Raw genomic sequence first — 22,797 nt, 5'->3', positions numbered from 1 at the left:
AAGCTTAGGTTTAATATAAAAATATTTTCCACACCCTTATTGTTTGCATTTTGACCATATGTTCTAGCAGCACATTTCAATGCATCAGGTTCATCTGTTAAGGCCAACAGCTTTCTTTGATAGTCAGAAAAAGTAGAGCCACAGCACTGTCCATGGGCAGGGCTTACAAACAGGCTTCTAGCTGGCCACCAATAGGGATGGTAGAGGCCAGGAAGGAGCAGAGATGCCCCACACCAAATCCGCGTGCTTCCTGGTAGGTGATTTGTCTATTAAAGGTAGAATGGGGACAGCTTAAGCTTTCTACACCATTTCACTAAGCAGGGCTCTAACGCAAAGGATATCTAAGTCTTTGCTTGTTTCCAGTGGCAGAGAGCAATCTCACCAGATTACTGTGCACTGCATTGTGAGCCTGTCTGTCCGAAGTAACCTGTGACCTCACCCCATTTTTAGATCACGTCTCTAAACCATAAGTATTTTAGAAGCCACCTGGAGGATAGTCTTTCCCTCGGGAGGCCTTTGCTTATAGAAGATGTTGGGGAGGAGTTAGATCCTGCTCTGGACAATGTTTTGGAAAAAAACTTCATTAAAACTGGATCTACGTTCAAGGTAGGTTAAACCCATTGATAATAATATGCTAACAATATGCTAACAATATGCAGAGCAACTGTGCACCCAAGCAGATGACTGTGACTTCTCAAGCCTAGGATGCAGGTACTAAGCCTTCTCATCATTCTCAGTCTCTGAACAAATCTGGCTTAGCTTTTTCTTAGTCTCTGGTTCTGGTCACAGCATCTTTGACAACATATTCTATATTCATATCATGGTATAATTAGAGCTCTTAGCTTCCCTCTTCTCTTTCCCTTTGTCCCGCCCTCCTTCCTTCCTTGCCTCTTCTGTCTTATCTTAGGGTCTTGAAGCTCTGTGAGTACCCAAGGACAAGTTTTTAATGTCTTACTATACAAATTATATCCAGTTACAAATTGATTAAAGCAATAATTGTTCCAATATGAATAGGACTCAGTGTATCTCTCTCCTGTTTAATTTTCTTTTTATAAAAAGGTGAAAGTTGGTGACAAGGAAGTAGATGTTATGGATGGCTTTAAACTTTACATTACTACCAAGCTGCCAAATCCGGTCTACACCCCAGAAATAAGTGCTCGGACCTCCATCATTGACTTCACCGTCACGATGAAAGGCCTGGAGGACCAGTTACTCGGGAGAGTCATCCTTACGGAGAAACAGGTGAGGGAATCAAGGCCGACTCCATTTCTGCACTGCACTGTCTTTCACTGATATAAATAAAATGAAAGTTGTCATAGCATTGATTTTCCCTTTATCTCAGTGATTTTCCTGTGTCTTTAATATTAATTATAACATTGAAATTGCTTTAGGAGATATTAATCAGGAATCCTACATTTACATTAATTTTCACTATTCTCTTTTTCCATGAAAAATTGGCTATATGTGTAGTCAATTCTCTACACATGTATTCCTTTGTGTATATGTGTTGTATGCATGGGCATGTACATATATGTGTGTAGAGGCCAGAGATAGATATTGGGTATTGCTCCCTATCTTTTAAAATATAAACTTGTATCAACAATCACCATCATTGACATATACTAATAATGTTATTAGTATAATTAAAGAATATATTATATAATATATAAAAAGTAACACACACATGTACACACACACACACACACACACACACACACATATATATATATATATATATATATATATATATATATATTGCCTGACTGTATAGCTGTACCCCACATGCATGTTTGGTGTCTCTGTAGGCCTGAAGAGCACACTGGACCTTTGGAATTGGAGGTACAGATGGTTGTGAGCTGCCATATGGCTGATAGGAACTGAACCTAGGTCCTCTACAGGAGCAACAAGTGTTTCTCTTGACATCAAAGCCATTTTTCCAGCTCCACCATTTTTACTTTTTAGGATGTGGCCTCTCACTGAATATGAAGCTGGTCACTTGAGCTTTCCTGGCCAGCCAGTCAGCTTCAGTCATTCACCTGTTCCGTATCCCCCTTCTTCCCCACACCCTCTAGTTCTGGGGTTGCAGGAACATGCTGCAATGCTTAGTATTTTACATGAATTATTGGCCTCCAAACTCAGGTCTCTACACTTGCCTGTCAGGCACTTTACTAAATCGTCTCCTCAGCTGCATGCTCAACAGGTTTTCATAAGTCATGCCCACCACAGGCGACTCTTCTAGATGCCGACAATGTAGCTGAGGTTATGCTTACTCTTTCGTGTTGTTATTCTGTTCTTCAACTGTTTTGTCTTGATGAAAAGATGTTTTTGGTCTGCTTCCATTTGGTTACGATGCTTCTTGACACATAAGATGCTTAAGACCACAAGCAACCTCAGCCTCTTTATTTATTTGATGTTTATATATGCCGGTATGTAGACATACACATGTGTCTCCATGTTTTTCTGTGTACCCCCATGCATGTAGATGCCTGAAAGACCAGAAGAGGGTGTCAGATCTCCAAGAGCTGGGGTTGCAGGCAATTGTCACTAGCCAAGATAAGCCCCGGGACCTGAGCTTGGGCCCTCTGCAGGAGCAGCATGCTCTCAGCCACTGAGCCATCTCTCTAGTCCCTCAGTCCCTGTCACCTAAGAGAGTTCCATGTGTGCCTGGTGGGTCTGGTGTTAACAGTCAGAGGTTGTTCAGTGGGTGAGTTGGGTTAGTGTGTAAAGATCCCTGCTGTCAAGCCTGTTGTGGTCCCCAGTACACATGGGGTAGAAGTTCAGAACAATGCCTCCACGTTGTTCTCTGACCGCCACATGTGTGCATGACACGTGTGCATGACCTTTCCACGAAAAGTAAATGCAGCACAAAATCAAGAAGACCTTCTATAGCCTCTGATGTCTGCTGTCCTGGGTTCATCTGCATTGCTGTGACAAGGATATGACCAGAAGCGGCAAGTGGAAGAAAGGTTTCCTTTCATCCTAGAATTCTAGAACACAGTCCGTTATTTAGGGATGTGAGAGCAAGAATTGAAGGTGGAAACTTGAAGGCAAGCCTGCCTGCTATTCCACACTTTATTATCTCTGACCAAAGAACTCATTTGACAGCCAGGATGTACAGAAGGAACCATGGAGGTGCTGCTTCTGCTGAACTGGATTTCATGATTTCATATATAGTTCAGGACCACCTGCCTAGGGATAGTACTGCCCGTGGTGGGCCGTGCTTTCCCAAATCAGCTAACAATCGTGACTGTCCCACAGAGACATGCCCAGGGGCCAGTTGGACCCAGACAGTTCTTACATCAAGGCTGTCATCTGAGATGACTCTAAGCTGTGTTAAGGTGGCAGTGAAAGGTAGCCAGGGCGGCCGCTGACTTAATGAAGCCCTGGATACGTAACTCATGCTCTGTTTCCTTTGCTACTATATTCTGAGATAGCTAACTTAGTGCTCAGTGGGAAAGAAATGACCAATAATTTATAAACTTCCCTTTGCTGAGTCAGCGGTTCCTCTGGGGGAAGGTGTGAAGCTTAAGCAAGGAGATGTGGAAGGTTTTAATGAGACGTCCACTGTGAGGCTGAAGTTGCTATCGACCTTCTCACGGGCTCGATAGCAATGAGGTTATTTTGCTTTATGGCCCTTTCTATGCTGACCTGACGATTTATTAGGTTAACACCACTGGCAAATTCTTTGAATCTGTACCTCCTCCTGTCTATAGGCTTTCTGCATGCTGTAGCAGGCTTGCTCTTCTGGAGCGCTACAACTGGGAGGAGAAGGGGAAATATCTGCCTCTTTCTCCTTCTCCCCGTCCCTCCCCTCACATTCTCTGTGTTTTCAATTATGGCATGTGAGTAACACTCATGGGTTCAGAGCTTGTTTGAGGAGCCTTTAAACCAGCTTCATAAATTCACATGGGTAGCTGAGCTCACTGTAGCAGGAACCAGTGTAGATTCTGCCAGAGTAGCTACTGAAGAAATAATAACCTTCAGTATGCTCCTGTTCCTTTCTAGGCCTGACTTAAAGCATAGGGAGGTGATTTGAGAGATGCAGCAATGCTGCCCTGTTTCTTCAGCAAGGACTGGGGTTTTGATCAGCAGAATGTACAGTTGAGCACCAGAGACCCTGAAAGTCCTTTGGGGGCAGCATCCATCACAGTAACCTAGGCTCTGATGTCACCTGTACCCCTGGCTTCAGGAAAATGAGTAGCCTTCATGGCAGGTCGTACAATGAGATGGCTTTTGGCTTTCGTATATGGTGCTGAGATGAATACAGTTCCTCTGAAAGAAATGATTTGGTCTGGCTGATGCTGGTGGCAATAGAGCAATGCAAAACCAACAACAAAAACACCAGCACCCAGATTCAGCAGCAGAAAAGGATTAATGTATCAAGAGGCAATTTCAGATTCTTACAAAGATGTTCATCTGCCTTGTGAAATCATTATGATGAGTGCAGCACCAGTTTTTTCCTCTTTTTGGGAAAATTGAAAAAATAATTCCCTTATTTACACCTCCTCAACAGGATACACACTCACAATAAACCACTCTTTAAACAGGGGGCCGGATTAGCGTGATAGTTTTATTTATTTATTTTTAAAGCACAAGAGTATTATTATTTTTTTTACCTGTAAACCATTAGTTTCCTAACTCTCTCAAAGTAAAGTCTAATAATGAACAATGTATACTGCTGAGTTCATGTGTGTGTGAGTGTGAGTGAGTGAGTGTGTTTGTGTGTGTGTGTGTGTGTGTGTTCAAACTCCAGTACTACTCCTAGGGCACCATTCACCTTGTTTTGCAAGACACAGTCTCCCTTTGGCTTGGCACTAACCATCTAGCTAAGGATGCCTGGCCAATGGGCCCTTGAATCCTCTTGTCTCCAGCTTCCGGTATTGGAGATACAGACACATGACACACACCTGGCTTTTCTGTGTGGATGCTGGAGATTGAACACAAGCAAGCACTTTACTGACTAAGCTATCTTTCCACTCCCATGACTTGCCTCTTCCTTTAACATGGTCTGTTTTTTTTCCAAGAAGTTTTTTTCTCTTTCCCAACATGTACTCTTTGCATCATATTTTTGAACCTTCTTATATGGCTGCATTTTCTAAGTATGGGAGGTGAGTGTGGGGGTCTGAGCTGATCAGTATTTTTCTCCTCATCATTTCCTCACAATTTTGTCACCATATTTAAACCAGCCATCTTTATGTACCTTACGGATACAGGATTACAAATTTAGTTCCAATCTACAAGAAGATAATATTTTTTAACTAATGTGATGCTCCAAAGTGAATCAAAATAACTGCCAATAAACCCGTCTCTCACCAGAGTAAGTAGTTTTTTTGGATAATATGGATATTTAGATAGATATGCAGATTGAAAGACACATATAAAGAAAGATAAACATTCTTGTGAACTATTCTACATATTAAGAAGTTATCTACTTGTATTTCTGGTAGAAATAAGCATATTTCTAGGAGAGGGAGAGAGATCATTAAAGCACCCATGTGATTTCAGTCTTAGCATCACTGCTTGGGATCCCTGTCCCATCTTATGTGAGAATTTCAGGCCTATTTTATGGCTGAAAGTCTTAAGGCTTGTGGGACTTTATAGATTGCCCAGTGTGCTGCCTATAACTATCCAAGTATGCATCATTCTAATGTCAACAGTAGCATTCTTTCTGTCATTTTACATTCCTTACTGTACCTGCTATAGGTGAAGACTCCATAGCACTTAGATCTAAAAGCTGAAGGGCAATGCAGTGTGAAGTTTATACATTTAGATATTTTATGACTTATTACCATTTTATTTCCCCATGTCACCATAAAGTGTGGGATTTTGGGAAAGCTGCTGACGGAAAGCAGTGTGATAGCAGCCTGTGAACGCCACTTGTTTATACTAATTTCTACATTTCCCGAAATTTGAAATTCCCATTTAGTGAATAAATGAATTAAAGTAATGACTAAGGAGGTTTCAAATGCAGCACAGCAGATGGCAGGCAGAAGAGCATGTTTCTTTGAGTAGCTACAGCTCAGCAAATTAAAAACTGGCAGATGTGAAGAAGTTCTGCACCTTTACTTTGCTTCAATAAAAAGTTCTTTTCTGTACTGACCTGGTAACTGTCTCTTTGGGCTCCACTCTTGAATTTAAGAATTTGGTGGGCCCCTTCCCACCAATTTACTCAACTGATAAGAATGCATGGCCTAGAATATAAAGTGGAGTCAGTGTTTTTTGCTGATGGATTTTATGTAATTTTGTCACTACAAATATTATTTTTTACCTTTGTGTTCTGTAGAAAGAGATGTGCATGTTTATATTTCTGGCACTGTGACTCGACTTTCCAGTTCTCTCTACATTTCAGTTTACTTGTTAGGAACCCAGCAACCGATTATTTGCTCCATAATATTAATGGAATGCATACAAGTACCAGCTATCAATTGTAAGAATCGGAAGATGTTGCTAAATGACCAGATCCTACCATCCAAACCAAACAACAACAATCAAATCTCCAACTGTCCTAAGGGAATTTACATAAGTATTCGTACTTGTTAGAAGGTGGAACATGCTCTAAAGAATACAAAGCATGACAAGATGGAGAGATGGGAAATCAGGATATGAGCTGCACACTTAGGGTGCGTAGTGGACCTCATTGAGAAGGTACATTTAAGAAAGACTTGAGAAAGAAAGGTCAGTTAACTTTGTGGCAGAAGAACACACCTGGTAAATCAGCAGTCAATGAAAAGGTCCTAAGAGAAAAGTGCTGCCTGTGGTGGATGGAACAGGTCTCAGAGTCTTACATTCAGACCAGCAGGTATCACGTTGTCTATGAATTTGCTAGCATCCCAGTTCCTCCACCCTGCTCCAAGCCTGCTACCCAAACTTCCAACTTGATTCTAATGTGCCCAGGTGTGGGAACTTCTGACTTGTGTAGGGAAAATAGCAGCAAATATGGTCCCAGGAGGAACTGGGGAAGAGACCCTTTTGTGAAACTTCATGAGACCCATTTTAGATTTCAGGTGGGATGGTTGGTACTGTTGGATTTTGAGGGAAGAGATGTATTTCTCACTGTCACCAACTACCTGGCAGGAACAACCTAACAGAGGCCGTGTTTATTTTGGGTTACAGTTTGAACAAGGTTGGGAATGCAAAGTGAAATGGTTCAGTATGTGTCAGCGGGTATGCAATGATGCTTTGTTCAAATAGCTGTAGGCCACGAGGTAAAGAGGTATGATACACCTTCACAGACCCCTGCTTAGTGACCTATTTCAGTAGATCCACCTGCTAAAGCTCTACAGCCTTCCATGTTGGGTACCAAGTGCCTTAAAGATAATCCCGTGTAGGATAGTTTGGATACAAACCACATTTTAATGTTTTTGGACCATCATTCCTACGGCTACACTGGAATAGCCATGGGGATAAGAAGAGGTTCAGGAAGGCCTGCATACCTGTAATTCAGAGTAGAGGTAACAATAGGAGATTGGACCAGTTTGGTGACAGAAAAGACTGAATTCTAATGTAGAGATATAAGGCTGTAGGCTTTTATCATAAATTTATCGTGAAGTTTGGGAAAAGGAAGCAACTGCAAAGTCATCTAGGGACAATGAGATGACCCAGTGAGTGCTTGCTGTGCAAACCTGGAGACCCTCGTTCAATCCTTGGAACCCATTTAAAGATGGAATAGAAGAGCCAACTCCACAAAATTGTCCTCTGAACTCTACATGCACACAGTGGCACACACACCCACAAACAGCTCCCCCACAATTGTCATCCCTCTGTACCACTACCACTGCCACCACTGCCAGTCACCCACCATCACCTCCACCACCACACATCCCATTACCCGATCACCCCATCACCCCTCTCCCCCCACCCCACCCCTCACACCACCACCACCAAATACATAGTGGCACATACATACACAAACAATACCCCCCCCCCCACACACACACCTTACAAAAGTAGAGTACTCAGAGGCTTTGGCTTGAGAAGTTGGAAATACAGAGTGCCACTTGTTGGGGTGCTGAAGATTGAGATGAAGCAGCGTTTCAGGGAGATTAGAGTTCATGTTTGCTGACAGTGCTAAGTAGAAAGTATCTCTCTGAAGTCCTGAGTAGAGACAAAGAAAGAAGGTGATTGGGAGCTGAGGAACAGTTTGCCAGTTGTCAGTACATAATAGACATCTTTGTATCGTATATGTACTTATCTGTCTACATATGATCTGTGTATGATCTATTGGTATATCAACTACCTATTTATGAATTATCTATTTACCTACCTCCAATATATATATTTAAATCACTATTTATCATAATCATCTATCATCTCTATCTATCATCTATGTATCTATGTATCTATGTATCTATCTATGTATCTATGTATCTATGTATCTATCTATGTATCTATGTATCTATCTATGTATCTATCTATGTATCTATCTATCTATCTATCTATCTATCTATCTATCTATCTATCTATCAATCATGTCTCCTTGCCTGCCTTCCTGCCTGCCTTCCTTCCTGCCTGCCTGTCTGTCATCCACTCATCATCTATATTTTATTTTCAGTGCAGAGGATCAAAACCAGGGCACTGTGTGTAGTAAGGAAGTGCTACTTAATTAACTGAAGTACATCCCCAGCTGAGTGATTATCATACTGATGGTGATCAAATCAAGGCATAATTTTCAGACTGGCTATGGTTATCCCAGAAGTGAAGAATTATATTATCCATAAAAGTGAAGGGACTTGAATATTGGTTGATAAGACATTTTTCTAGGTATGGCTGCCTTCTCTCTCCTGAGTCTTGTATGAGCGCTGGATCTTAACAGATAGATAACACTATGCAGGAGTTAACTAGCACTTCCATTGTGCACTATAATTTCAGATGATTCATTGCTGCATAGATTTATGCAGCTTGTAACAGGGAGCCGAATTTGGAAACCTGCTTTGGTTTCCCAAACACCCACTCATGTGATGCCCTTTTCTCACACTTCTCCAGGAATCTGAGCAGTACACAGTGTGAACTTGTAGCTGCAGTGAGGTCACAACAGTCCTGAAAAAGGCTGCTGTGTGATTGTGCTCCTGAACTCACGTCCAACATTGTGTTCACCAAGATCGTAGCTATATGGAATCACCTGTTACATTTAGTCATAGTGCCAGTTGGAAGTTGATAATTTCGAAAACTTTTCAAGTAAAGTCAGGAGATGGCCATTTCAGGTTTCACATCTCCCTTTGCTAGAGGTCCTAGCTAAGGTCGCCCTTATGGATTCCTGGGAGTTTCCATTGCCCTAGATTTCTAGCTTGCCCCAGAGGTGCTACCCGGAATCCAGTTGTCTCTCCCAGTACTCTCTCCTTCTGTCCTTCCCCACCTCCTCCCTCCTCCTCCCTTCCTCCTCCCCCACTCACTTCCTTCCCTCCATCCACCAGGATTTCTATTCTGTTTTCCCTTCTCAGTAGATTCAGGCATACCCTTCTGGGCCTGCCTTTTACTTAGCTTCTTTGGGTCTGTGGAATTTAGCATGGTTAGCTTATACGTCATAGCTAATTCCTACTGAGGAGTACACACCATGTTCGTTTTTCTGGGTCTAGGTTACCTCACTCAGGATCATCTTCTCTAGTTCTATCCACTTGGCAGCAAATTTTATGATGTCATAGTTTTTACTGTCCGAGTAATACTCCATTGTGTAAATGTAGCATGTTTTAAAATCCATTCTTTGCTTGAGGGACATTTAGGTTGCTTCCAGTTTCTGGCTATTACGTATAGAGTTGCTATGAACATAGTTGAGCAAGTGTCCTTGTGGCATGGAGAAGCTTGTTTTGGGTATATGCTGAGCAGTGTTATAGTTGGGTTTTGAGGTAGAAATATTCCCAATTTCCAGATTCAGTTTCTGCTTCCCATGTACTCCTGCATGTCAGAACATCCACTGGCACATGATCAACTACACCCTTAAAGAAAACTGCCCCATCCTCCCTCAGAAACCATCAAGTGCCATGGCTTCTCTGCTACTTTAAGGTTTCCGGAGCATCTTCTCACTATGGTAGAATCTGAATGTGGACTGGCTTGATCTTGTCCAGATCTTGGACTGGCAACTATAGTCACTGTGAGTTTTGAGTACAGGTGTCATGTTATGTCCAGACCCTGCCCAATCTCTGGCTCTTATCATCTTTCTGCCCACTCTTCCATGATGATCCCTGAAAAAATATAAATAAAATTTAAAAATTAGGATATGGTTTAAGTGTTGCAGGCTGGCTTTAAACCTGCTGTGTAACTGAGGATGACCTGAGCTTTGGGTTATTGGCCTTACTGCCTGAGTGTGGGACTGTAGGTGTGCACCTATACCTGGTTTTTTTGGTGGCATGGAGCTTTGGACCCAGGACTTCCTGCATTTTAGGCAAACATGCTACCCAATGAATATCCCAGTCCCAACATTATACTTGTCTGGGAGAGGATGGTACTTTTTCAGGCCAAGAAGTTTTCAATTGAAAGGAAATATTATTTTTGTATGTTTTTCAGAAAGATTCTTGCTGTGTAGTCCAGGGTGGCCTCGAGCCTGCAATTTTTCTACCTCAGCCGCCTGAGTGCTGCATTTACAGGTGTGTGCTACCCTGATGGGCTTTTGAGAAATTTCAATTTAAATGTACCTGGGATGACCACTTAGGTTACTTTCTTGATCACAAAGAGTTGTTTTTCAGAGAGGAGCAACGACAGTACCATTTTAACCTACAAGGGGACATAATTTCACTGAAACAGTGGATCTTTCTAAGAAGCTGAATCAATTATGTTTAATGAGAGAGCTGGGTTTTGTCTTCAGTTTGACTTCTCTCTAAATCACAGAAATCATAACATGATAATTTGAGAATACATAAAGGTATTGGTAATACATACATATATACATACATACATATATATATATATATATATATATATATATATATATATATATATAAAATGTTGCTTTCTCCCTATTTTTCTTCTTTTTTGATGTTCATGCTTTTTTTTCAGCCAAGGCTGATAGATGCAGGTCAGTACTGATGCTTGATAGCAGACAGTCAGGTCCTCATCTAAAGGGATAGCCTCAAGTAGGTTCACTTAGAGTGACAATAAATTTATGTAAATTAACAGGAACTGGAGAAAGAACGAACTTGTCTCCTGGAAGAGGTGACAGCAAACAAAAGAAGGATGAAGGAGCTGGAAGATACGTTGCTTTACCGCCTGACAAGCACTCAAGGGTCCCTGGTGGAAGACGAGAGTCTCACTGTTGTGCTGAGCAACACCAAAAAGACGGCCGAGGAGGTGACGCAGAAGCTGGACATTTCTGGAGAGACAGAAATACAAATTAACTCAGCCCGGGAGGAATACCGACCCGGTGAGTCTGGCAATGGAAGACAAATGTCACTAGGAAATAGAGAATGGCAGAGATGAGAATTAGAGCAACCGATTAAAGCAAGGGCATTATAAACAAGTTACTGTGCAGCGTGGGGCAGCCAATCATGGTTTCTGCTATTTCTTTTGAGAAGTTTAGTAAACCAGAAATGGAAAAATTATGTTGTAGTGTAAACTTTAGGTGCTATCTGTGGTAGTTGGGAAATACTTTAAGGGGCCTCATGACCTTATTTTAAAATGAGAGATTAAAATACCGCTATAAATTATGAAAATATGAGTTAGTATTGTGGACTTTTCAGTAGTTCCAGGCCATGTAGCAACAACATGTTATGTTTATATGGAAACTGGATTTCTTGTGCTCAACTTTAGTTGCCCATTTATTAAGAAGGTGTTTACTGATTAGTTAAGACACACAGGGCTGTTCTTTGGCAATTTTTTTTTTTTTGGAAAAAGAGTTGAAACCATATCATGGTATGATGGCTGGTCAGAGGTCTTTGTGATGTTTTGCATTGAGAGCTTGATGCCAAGGCTAGACTTGTCCTTCATGAACCTCATAATAGGATCCTTTGTGAGCTACTGGATCCTTTGTCAAGTGTTAAATATAAAACCTTTATTAGTCCACTTCTTTTCTTTCTCTTATGCAACACAGGAAAACTATACTTATAAAAGAAGTGTAGAGATTGTAAAAGGAGAACTGTCTTGGTTTCATAAGTACCATTTGGTAAATAGAAGTAAACTGTGAAAACGTATACATAAGGATTACATAATAAGCATCGCTCTATATTTCATTGTTACTGATGAGGCAAGAAAAGGAACAACAACAACAACATCGTTAAAAAATGTTTTCAATAGTAGATTGGGGTGATGATGTGTTTGCACAGCTCATTTGTTTTCTATTCCCGTGCCGTGTGCATCCCTGCTCTTTGTCTTTCAGTTGCTACGCGGGGCAGCATCCTCTATTTCCTCATCACTGAGATGCGCTTGGTTAATGAGATGTACCAGACTTCACTCCGCCAGTTTCTGGGCTTGTTTGACCTTTCTTTAGCCAGGTACACCTGTCCCCAGGAACTTGAGTCGCATTCTTTATCTGTGGATGAGAATGATGGTAGTAGAATTTACTTTTTGCTTGTCAGTTAGAACATTTTCCTTTTGAAATCCGAGATTACTGTAGTTATCACTACAGTTAACGAATTATTCAGACTTGTCATCGTAGGCTCAGAGGGGAGCAGGCTGGCCATTCATCCCTCCATTTGATTCCTTTGGCTTCATGTGTTCCACTAAATGGGAAAATTTCCAAGACAGTGTTGTGAATAATAATGGCCTGTGGGTGAAATTGACTTAGACAACAGTGAGGCATTCTGTTATGTTGTTTCATGTTGAGAGATTTCTTGTTAATTTAGATTTAGGAGCCCTCTCTTGATGTGTAAAAGTAAAAATTAGTCTTCTAAAGTTACTTATTTCCCCCACCAAAGATGCTGTTTTTGATGGCAAGCGAAAAGGGCAGTTGGATAAGTGTGTCTTAAGTGGTCTCTTCCTCAGGTCTGTCAAGAGCCCAATTACAAGCAAGAGGATTGCTAATATCATTGAGCACATGACCTATGAGGTTTTCAAGTACTCTGCCCGAGGCTTATATGAGGAGCACAAATTCCTGTTCACTCTGTTGCTCACCCTGAAGATTGACATCCAGAGGAACCGAATCAAGCACGAGGAGTTTCTCACCCTCATTAAAGGTCAGTAGACAGTGCTGTGCGCAGTGTGGATGTAACAGCTCCTCACTGAAGTTTATTTTACTTGTTAAGTCATAGTTTTTTTTTTTTAATCATAGTTCTTTTTTTTTGTTTGTTTTGCATTCCATTTATGATCTGCCTCCATGAGATATTTTATTTGAACATGTATTGAATAATGAATATTGGTTGGGGATCAACTGTGTCTCAGGACATGGGATGGACTTTTTTTTTTTACCCAGACCCTTTACAGAGTGCCTGAGTTTTGTGGGACGGTACCAAAAAAAAAAAAAAAATGAAATAAGCAAAATGTGTACTATGTGCGATGGTAGCAAGTACTTTAGAAACATGGGAGGGATGGAGGATTTTACTTTTCTGTTGTTGTGATAAAATTCCCCGATTCCATCCTCCAGCCCCCAGAATAAAACTCAAAGGAGCAAGAGCTCAGTTAGTGCACAATTTGAGATACAATCCATGATGGCAGGAAATTAGGGCAGCAAGAAGTTGAACGAGCCAGTCATATCACACCCACATCCAGAAAGCCAGGGGCAGAGGACGTTTGTGCTCAATCTTTTGCTCTTTTTTAAAATTTATACAATCCAGGACCCATGCCCAGAGTAAGCATCTATCTTTTCCCACTTTTAGTGTCTGTCTGCCCATCTCACTTAACCTCAGCAACATAGTCTTTAAAGGGCACTTTCTGAGGGTAAATATCTCCCTGCCGTTGCGTGTGTCTGTAGGTTTGTCTCTTACATGATTCTACATCGTGCCAAGTTGACAATTAGCACTAACTTTGCGAGAGAGGATGCATAGGTATAGGGCATGAGATATAAGGACAGCATGAAGCTTTCAACTGTGTATATAATGGATCACTAGTAGATTAGATTTTAATTAGTGATTGGCACCTGACTGAAGATTTGAAACAGCAACGGAGCATTTACAGAGGAGTGTTAAAGGGGAGAAGGATGACGTAAGGGCTTCCAATGGGAATGGAGGTAGTGTGATGGAGGCAAATCAAAGTTACCAGCAGCTCAGAAGCAGGGTGGGTGGGGTGATTCATCAGCCTACTCTATTGATTGTTTATTGTGCGTTTATTAAGGCATTGATCCCAGGCAGATCTTGTTTCACTAGGATATACAGTAAATGGAAAGCCAAGAGGCATAGACCTGTACTCATATATTCTTTAAATATTATGTATTTATTGTACATAGTAATGGATTTTTATGAAGTTTTTTTTTCAGTGCTGGGAATTGAATATAGTGCCTCACAATTCTTGACAAGTACTCTAGTACTATTGAGCTATTGTCCCAGCTACATAAATATACTTTCACACAAGTATGTCATATACTACAATCTTATTTATCCTCTTACACTCCTTTCTCTCTCATTCTTTCTAGTTTCCTTCATTCTCTGTTTCACTTCTACTTTTTTTTAAAACACATGCTTGTATACATGATTTTATGTCTACATAAAAGTCTATGATTGACAAAGAAGGTAAAATGTGGTATTTGTCTGAATCTGACTTCTTTCACTAAATATGACCTCTTGTTGTATCAATTTTCTTGTAAACAACATGTTATTCATTATGGCTGAAGAAAAGCTCCATTGTGAGTGCATGTGAGTGCGTGTGCATGTGCGTGTGCGTGTGTGTGTGCGTGTGTGCGTGTGTGTGTGTGTGTGTGTGTGTGTGTGTGTGTGAGAGAGAGAGAGAGAGAGAGAGAGAGAGAGAGAGAGAGAGAGAGGGTTTGTGATGTTCTTCATTTGTTGAAGGACTCTTAGACTAGTCCATAACTGGGTTGTTATTTATAGTGCTGCAATATATCTTGAAAATATTTATGTGGTGTGGTAACTTAGAGGCCTCTAGTCATACACCCAAGAATAGCATAGCTGAGATATATGGTAATTTGAAATTTTTGAGGAAACTCTATACAATTTTTCACAGTAGTTGGAGTAATTTGTATTCCACCCTGTGGTGTCTGAATGCATCCTTACCAGTTCTTGTTAGTGTTTTCTTAATAGAAGCTCATCTGACTATGATGATGGGGTCTTAGTAGTGTGAGCTCATATTCCCCGACAGCTAAGGATGTTGAACATTTTTTATTTGCTTATTGGCCATTTGTTCCTGTTCTTTTTCTGTCTCTTTCTCTCCTTTCTTTCTTTAAAAAAAAATTTCCTTTTCTTTTTCAAGATTTTATTTATTTATCATAGATACACAGTGTTTTGTCTGCATGTACACCAGAAGAGGGCACTAGATCTCATTATAGATGGTTGTGAGCCACCATGTGGTTGCTGGGGATTGAACTCAGGACCCTTGGAAGAGCAGGCAGTGCTCTTAACCTCTAAACCATCTCTCCATCCCCTCTCCTGTTCTTTCTTTTCTTTTCTTTCTTTCTTTCTTTCTCTCTTTCTTTCTTTCTGTTTCTTTCTTTGCTTCTTCCTCCTCCTTTCTTTTTCTTCTTCTCCTCCTTATCCTTCTTTCTTCTTTTCTTCCTCCTCTTCCTGTTCTTCCTTCTTCCTCTTCCTTTTCTTTCTTTTTATTCTTCTCTGACCCTCCTCACCCTCCTTTTTGTTATTCCTTTTAGAATTGTTTATCAGCCCATTCATTTTTGAGTTCTTTGTATAGTTTAGATATTAATTAATATAGCTTGTAAAAGTTTTTTATATGAATATTTAAAAATATGCGATCTTATTTCTTAACTTATCTGAGCTGTTGGAGTCCATATAATTTTCTATTCCCTCTTCTACAATGATCCCTAAGCCTTTGGAGGGTAGGGTGTGGTATACACACTCCATTTAGGGATGAGTGTTCTGTTCTTTTTTTATTTTATTTTATTTTATTTTTTATTTTTATTTTCTTTTTTTTATTAATTTATTCTTTTTTTAAATACATTTTTATTAATTTATACATATTACATCTCAGTTGTTAGCCCATCCCATGTATCCTCCCATTCCTCCCTTCCTCCCACTTCCCCCCTACTCCCCTCCCCTCCCCTAAGTCTGTGTCTGAGGGGGACCTCCTCCCCCTGAATATGCTCATACGGTATCAAGTCTCTCCTTGGTGACCTCTTATCTTTCCTCTGAGTGCCACCAGGCATCTCCGTCCAAGGGACATGTTCAATTATGGGGCACCAGAGTTTGTGTGAAAGTTAGATCTCCTTCTCCACTCAATCTCCTGTTCTGTTCTGCTGTTTATCATTTTCTGCAACCTGGCCAGTTCTATTTTATTGCCATCTACTGACAAATGATGCTTCTCTGATGAGGGATGAGAGATTCACTAATCTATAATGATCACATTATTAGGACTCTGTTTAATACTAGTAGTAGGCTTTCCCTGAAGGTCAATGATCTATTTAGCCATGAGTTCTTGGCTCCAGTAATGATATCATGTATGAGAGTGGAGTGGGCTTTGAATCCAATCAGTAATTGGCTAACTACTCCCATGATATTCATGCCACTGAAGCCCCAATGGGCATGTCTTGTCAGGATGTTTTTAATTATAACTTTCAAGGTTCATAGCTAAGAGGAATTAAATATTATTTTCTATTCCAATAGTAGACATAGCACATTTCAGTTCTAGATAAGCTAGCCAGTAAAGATGAAGCAGCTTGATTTCTCCATCCTCTAAGTGAGACAACTCAGACCTAGAAAGGCAAACATCATATATTTTTCTCATTTGTGGTTGCTAGCATTGAATAATGTGCCTTTAATTTGGAAATCCCATAGGCATTCAGGAAATAATTATGAGGCCATGGGTCTAGGGCAGATGGAAAAAAATTTTGTATAAAAGATTAAAGTAGAATAAAAGTGCAAGAGGGGTTAAGCTGAGGAAGGGCAGATCAGAGGAGAGAATATGAGGAGAGATAACTAGCACTAAATATCTTTCAAACATTCATTTGCAAACCTACTATTGTAGAGGCTTCCTTAAGTATGTGCATATACATATATAAAACAAATTAAAGTGTTGTGTCTCTATGTGGTTTGAATGAGAATGGCCCCTAGAATCTCATATTTTTGAACACTTGGTCCCCAGTTGGTGTAATTGTTTGGGAAGGACTAGGAGGCATGGTTTTATTGAAAGAGCTGTGTCACTGAGGATAGGGTTTGAGGTTTAAAAAAAATCCATTCCAAGTCTCTCTTTCTATGCCTCATTGCCTTGTCTCTCAGATCTTCCTTTGTTCTATCATCATATACTCTAAGACTCTGACACAGGAAGCCAAATTAAACTTTTTGGTAATGTTTTTATTGCTGTGAAGAAACACCATGGCCATCTCAACTCTTATAAAGAAAACATTTAATTGGGGATGGCTTACCATTTCAGAGGCTTAGTCTATTATTATCATGGCAGGAAGCATGGCAGTGTGCATGCAGGAAGGCATGGTGCTGGAAGAGCTGAGAGTTCTACTTCTTGGTCCTCAGGTAGCAGAAGGAGACCGTGTGTCATACTGGGTGGAGCTTGAACATAGGCTATCTCAACGCCCACCCCCACAGTGACACACTTTCTCCAACAAGGCCACACCTACTTAACAAGGCCATACCTCCTAATAGTACCACTCCCTATCAACCAAGCATTCAAGCACATAAGTCTATGAAGGTCATTCCTACTCAAATCACCCCAAACTCCCTTAGAAGTTGCTTTGGTAATGGTATTTTATCACAGCAATACAAAAGTAACCAAGACAGTCTGTAATGGGTAACAGTGTCCATTGGACTTCATAGTGTAACAAATAAATATCCCAGTGCCAGGAGTGGGCTACCTCTCTTGAAGTTGTTGGCCAGTGAGTCCCATTGACACCCAAACTTCATAAGCTTTTATCAATGCTGTTAAGAACTTGATAGTAAGAGCCTATTGCTGAAGGCAGTACATATGTGGGTCATAGAACACGGAGAAGTCAATTTTGTGTACACCTGTACTGTAAGCATTTTCACAAGATTAAGGCTGCTAATCCATGGGCACAGGAGGTCTTTCTATTCCCTAGTATCTTATTTATTTATTTATTTATTTATTTATTTATTTATTTATTTCTTCAAGTTAAAAAATTTTTTAATTGTTGAAGTCTTTTACTTTCTTGGTTCAGTTTATTGTAAGACATTTTCTTTTCGTTTTCCGAGGTCTTTTATATATTTTAATCTTAAAGCCAATATCATTCTCCGTAGAAAAAGCAAAGGATCACTTTCATTTGTTTTGCTGATGTAATGTTTTTGTTGTTTGTTCCTTAGTTAGGGTTACTATTGCTCTGAGAAAACACCATGACCAAAACAACTTGGAGAGAAAAGGGTTTATTTGGCTTGCACTGTCATATCACTGTTCACCATCAAAGGATGCCTGACAAGAACTCAGAGCAGGAATCTGGAGGCAGGAGCTGATGTAGAGGCTGTGGAGAAATGCTGCTGACTGGCTTCTTTCCCATGCCTTTCTTATAGAACCTAGGACTCCCAGACCAGGCATGACACCACTGGAAATTGGCTGGGCCCCCTACATCAGTCACTAATTAAGAAAATGCCCTACAGTCTTTACACTATTGCTGTACAGCCTGATTTATGGGAGCATTTTTTGCATTGAGGATCCCTACTTTCTGATGACTCTATATTGTATCAAATTGACATAAAATTAGCTAGCAACAGCACAGTTTGAGCATTTCATTCATGAATATAATGTTTTTCTCAATGTCAAATCTTCCCTTCTCCAACTTCTCCATTGCAGTCCCCCATCAGTTTACCCTCCCAACTTCTGCTACTCTTTTTAAATCCACTGAATGCACTTAGTGCTGCCTGTATGTCCACTAGTAAAGGGCCCTGCAGTGGTACAGTGCTCTATCAGGGTATAAATTCAAAGTGAGCTGACTCTCCCTCTCCTATTAGCTGTGTGGTTGCTAAGGTTTGAACTCAGGACCTTTGGAAGAACATCCAGTTCTCTTAACTTCTGAGCCATCTGCCCAGCCCCTAATTTCTATAGTTTTCCAGGGGACCTTTACTCAACAAAGGTAGTCTGTTACAGCAGCACAAATATCCTGGGACAAAAAGGGACACTCTTCCACTACCGGCTTTTGTTCATCTCTAAGATGACAAAGCTTATGTGATGTTCTACATTTTTCTTAGCTTTGAATTTTATGATGACATGAAATAGCTAGTGTCATTTAACAAGGAATTATTAGGATAAAAATAGAAATGTACACTTGTCTCCAAAGCAAGCATTTAAAGGAATGAAAAGAAAAACATAATTCTGGGTCATCTAGGAATTCATTTTGAGAAATTTCTTTTCTCAGCTGTTTATAAAATGTTTATTAAGGAATCTATTTAATCTGCTGTCATGTTATCAAAAATAGTTTTCCCCCCAGTCTACAATTATTGTTTGTGTTTAATTGCAAGTTTTTGGGACAGGCAAGATAGTCTACTAGTTGCCCTCTACTAAACATTGAACGGTGTTTCAACCTACCAGGCTCACTCATTCATTTCTAAGATTAGTGTTTTGTTAATCACCAGTAAGTACCTTATTTTTTCCATTTTGTTGGAAAATGGGCAGTTGTCATGGAAATTGGTGAGACATTTATTGAACATGGTGCTATTATCATTAGGTCTTTGGCTTCTCCCTGGCATTACAACAAGCTGTTTTCACTTTATGAGCTAATATTTCCACTGAAATAGCTGGAAGGCCCCATTTACCTTATTATAAATGAGCTCAGATCGATCTGGCAAAAGGATACAATTTAATAGTACATGGTGTCTGGATTAAGTGGAGAATGGCTTAATAAATATCTTGGGCATTATTTGTTTATAGCCTGCTCTGTAAAAATTTTAAGATGGCCAAATAAATTTCCTTTCTTGAACATTTTCCTAAAATGCTTTAATGAATGTTATTTACCAGACAACACATTTTATCATTTGGAAGATTCCCTAATGCTTTGTTTGGTTAAAATATAAGTTTTGCCTGCTGAAGTTTTTTGAAGTGGCAGCAGTAGTATTTTGAAGATGTCCTGTATTGTTTGTTGTTAAACATTATGTGTACTTAGGTCAGTTATTCCTCAAAAGACAGGAGTCAGTACCAGATGGAAGTTTTTGTTGTTGTTAGATTATCCAACATACGCAATGCAACAGAACACTAGGACGTGGTCAAAGTAGATGTAAATTGATTATAGAAGAGAATCCTTCAAATATATCTAGTGATACTTACATCTATACACAAACTATATTTTTGAATTTAGCTTATGCCAATATAAGGCTATTCTTAGTACTGAGAAAAACTATTCATTTAGTGACCTACCCTGCCCTCCTCCCGCTTGGTTTATACACTTACAGTATGATGCCTAGCCTACATAACTTCATTTTCTAATTTGGAAGGAGAGTTCCAGGTAGATAAGATAGCTTGTCCTGGATATTGGCCAGGTCAGTTAGGCATCCAGCATCAGCTTGCTTCCAGAATTATAATGCTGATAATTGATTGAGTGCTCTTCTATAACAATCTTTTCACTTACTTAGGTTTGAAGCATGCTCCTTATTATGATTTATATCTCTGAATTTATTAGATGCCAAGGTAGTAAAGTCATTGAGATTAAACCATTTCAAATAGAAATATTTTCTAAATGAACTGTTTTAAAGTAAGGAAAGAAAAGCTAGCAATTTCATATGTTTAATTTTTTTAGGTGGTGCCTCATTGGATCTTAAAGCCTGTCCTCCTAAACCATCAAAATGGATCCTGGACATGACATGGCTGAATTTGGTGGAACTTAGCAAACTTAGACAGTTTTCAGACATTCTTGATCAGGTAATGTGTTCTTTGAATGTACTTAAGCTACTGTCATTGTGGGCAGCATTCAGACTCACCACCACAGTGTGTGTGTGGAAGGGAGATGTTTCAGACATTGTCAGGCTTAGAAGGCACTGCACATGTTTGATGTTTGGCCTTCCTGCAGCTCACCCACAGCTTGGAAACAACAGTGCCCACTGAAGCTGGTTATGAGGGAAGAAGTGTGCCCAGGAATTTAACAGGCATTGTCTCAGCCTACGTGCCACTATCATCAGTGAAGGTCTATATAAAGAAAAACTGATAGGTCCAATTAGAATAATTACACGAGTGCATAATTATATAGGTACACCCTTTTTAGAGATTGCATGGAAAGAAATGTAAACAGCCTTTCCTAGGAAATTTCCTGTCTTTTCCCTTGTCTCTCCTTCCTCTTCCTTTGCTGCCCATCCCAGTTTCATTTTAGTTAGTCAGCCAGGCCTGGAAGTCATGTTAAAACCGGCCTCTTGATCTGTAGAACTCACTGTTCTTTAAATCATTTAGTTGTTCACAATCAGTGTATGTGCTGGAATCTGGCAGGTGAGTGTAGGACAAGGCTGGAAGAAGGATGCTGTTCAATATCTTGTGACCACCCAGAAGTGAGACTGACAGAGTGATGGCTTTATCCAGGGGCAGACCGAACGGGCAATGGCTGTTTGTTTTGTCCAAGCAACATCCTGAGATTTATTTTTTAACTTTGATAGTTCAAGTTCAACCAGATTCCGAAATTCTGATGTGTTTTTACACCTTGGCTCACAGCTGGTGCTTCTTGTTATTACTAACCTGTAATTTGGGTGTAATCAATTGTTTTAGGTAAATTAACCCATTTTTTTTTGGAATTACTATGCACCCTAGTTTACTCTTCCATCAGGATACACCCAGGACTTTTTCCTGAATCACTCTGAGAGGTTACTGCCTTTTGGAGGGTGTGCCATATGTCTGAGATCCTGCCCCATATGTAGCTGTTCACGACTGAAACAGATGAACTTTTATTCTTATACGAAGATTTCTAAACATGAACCCAGGAGGATTCTTCCTTCAACCAAACCAAGAAATGTACTTGAGGCTTTCTTTCATCAGAGGGATTATTGGACGATTTAAGAGTCTATTAATTTATAGATGCTGTTTGTTTGTTTGAGGCTTTTGATGTTCTTGCCTTTGTAACACTGGGGACTCAGTGGTTTCTAGACTCCAGGAGGCAATGCACTGTGTGCTTTGCCAAATGCCTAGCAGGTGTCTGATCTTCCATGTGATGGTGATATTGAATGCAATAGCTCAAATTACTTCAGATCGATAGAATATTGACCACACACCTGTTTATTCAATTACAAACATGTATTAAACATCTTCCTTTGTGTCAAGAATGGTCCCAGGAAATAAGAAAACATGAGTAAATAAGACCTGATTATAAGAGGATTTTGTGGAGCAGATCAGACTTCCTTGAGATAATGAAAATGAGGCTTTATTGATTTTTCTTTCTTTATAAACTTATTACCATAAAGGCAGAGGTGAAATAAAGTATCTTGAGAGCCTCTCTACCATGGCAGCTAGTTCTAGGCTAGTGATAATTAGTGTTGGTAATCAGACATTTTGTCACTGAAATGCAAAGTTTAAAAATAGTGAAAGTATATAGCTTACACATGCCGAGAATCATCAGAAAGTTCATGAATGATTACTGACAGACTTTTGTGTGACATGGCACACATCTTATCCCATGGTATTTTCAGATATCAAGGAATGAAAAAGTGTGGAGAATTTGGTTTGACAAAGAAAACCCAGAAGAGGAGCCTCTTCCAAATGCCTATGACAAATCTCTTGACTGCTTTAGACGTCTCCTTCTTATTAGGTCCTGGTGTCCCGACAGAACCATTGCCCAGGTAAAATGTGTATTAAAAGGAAACAACAGAGAATTTTTCTGAAGGAGAATTC

The 22,797-nt window shown here is 40.0% G+C and overlaps 1 protein-coding gene across 3 annotated transcripts in view; it reads left to right on the top strand.

Annotated features, from left to right (window-relative positions):
- Positions 1-22,797, top strand: part of DNAH5 (dynein axonemal heavy chain 5) — a 279,963-nt gene that overhangs the window by 226,264 nt on the left and 30,902 nt on the right. For all 3 annotated transcript variants that reach the window (XM_084781257.1, XM_084781256.1, XM_084781258.1), the window contains 7 exons: positions 451-606; positions 1,060-1,242; positions 11,107-11,350; positions 12,302-12,416; positions 12,907-13,097; positions 20,729-20,850; positions 22,596-22,745. In XM_084781257.1, the coding sequence (XP_084637383.1) occupies positions 451-606; positions 1,060-1,242; positions 11,107-11,350; positions 12,302-12,416; positions 12,907-13,097; positions 20,729-20,850; positions 22,596-22,745 (1,161 nt within the window). The remainder of the gene's footprint in view (positions 1-450; positions 607-1,059; positions 1,243-11,106; positions 11,351-12,301; positions 12,417-12,906; positions 13,098-20,728; positions 20,851-22,595; positions 22,746-22,797) is intronic.

Source organism: Acomys minous, assembly GCF_964271855.1.
Source record: "Acomys minous genome assembly, chromosome: 5".
Taxonomy (NCBI): Eukaryota; Metazoa; Chordata; class Mammalia; order Rodentia; family Muridae; genus Acomys; species Acomys minous.
Note: the sequence above shows the minus strand (reverse complement) of the source record. Positions and strands in the feature narration are given on the sequence as shown.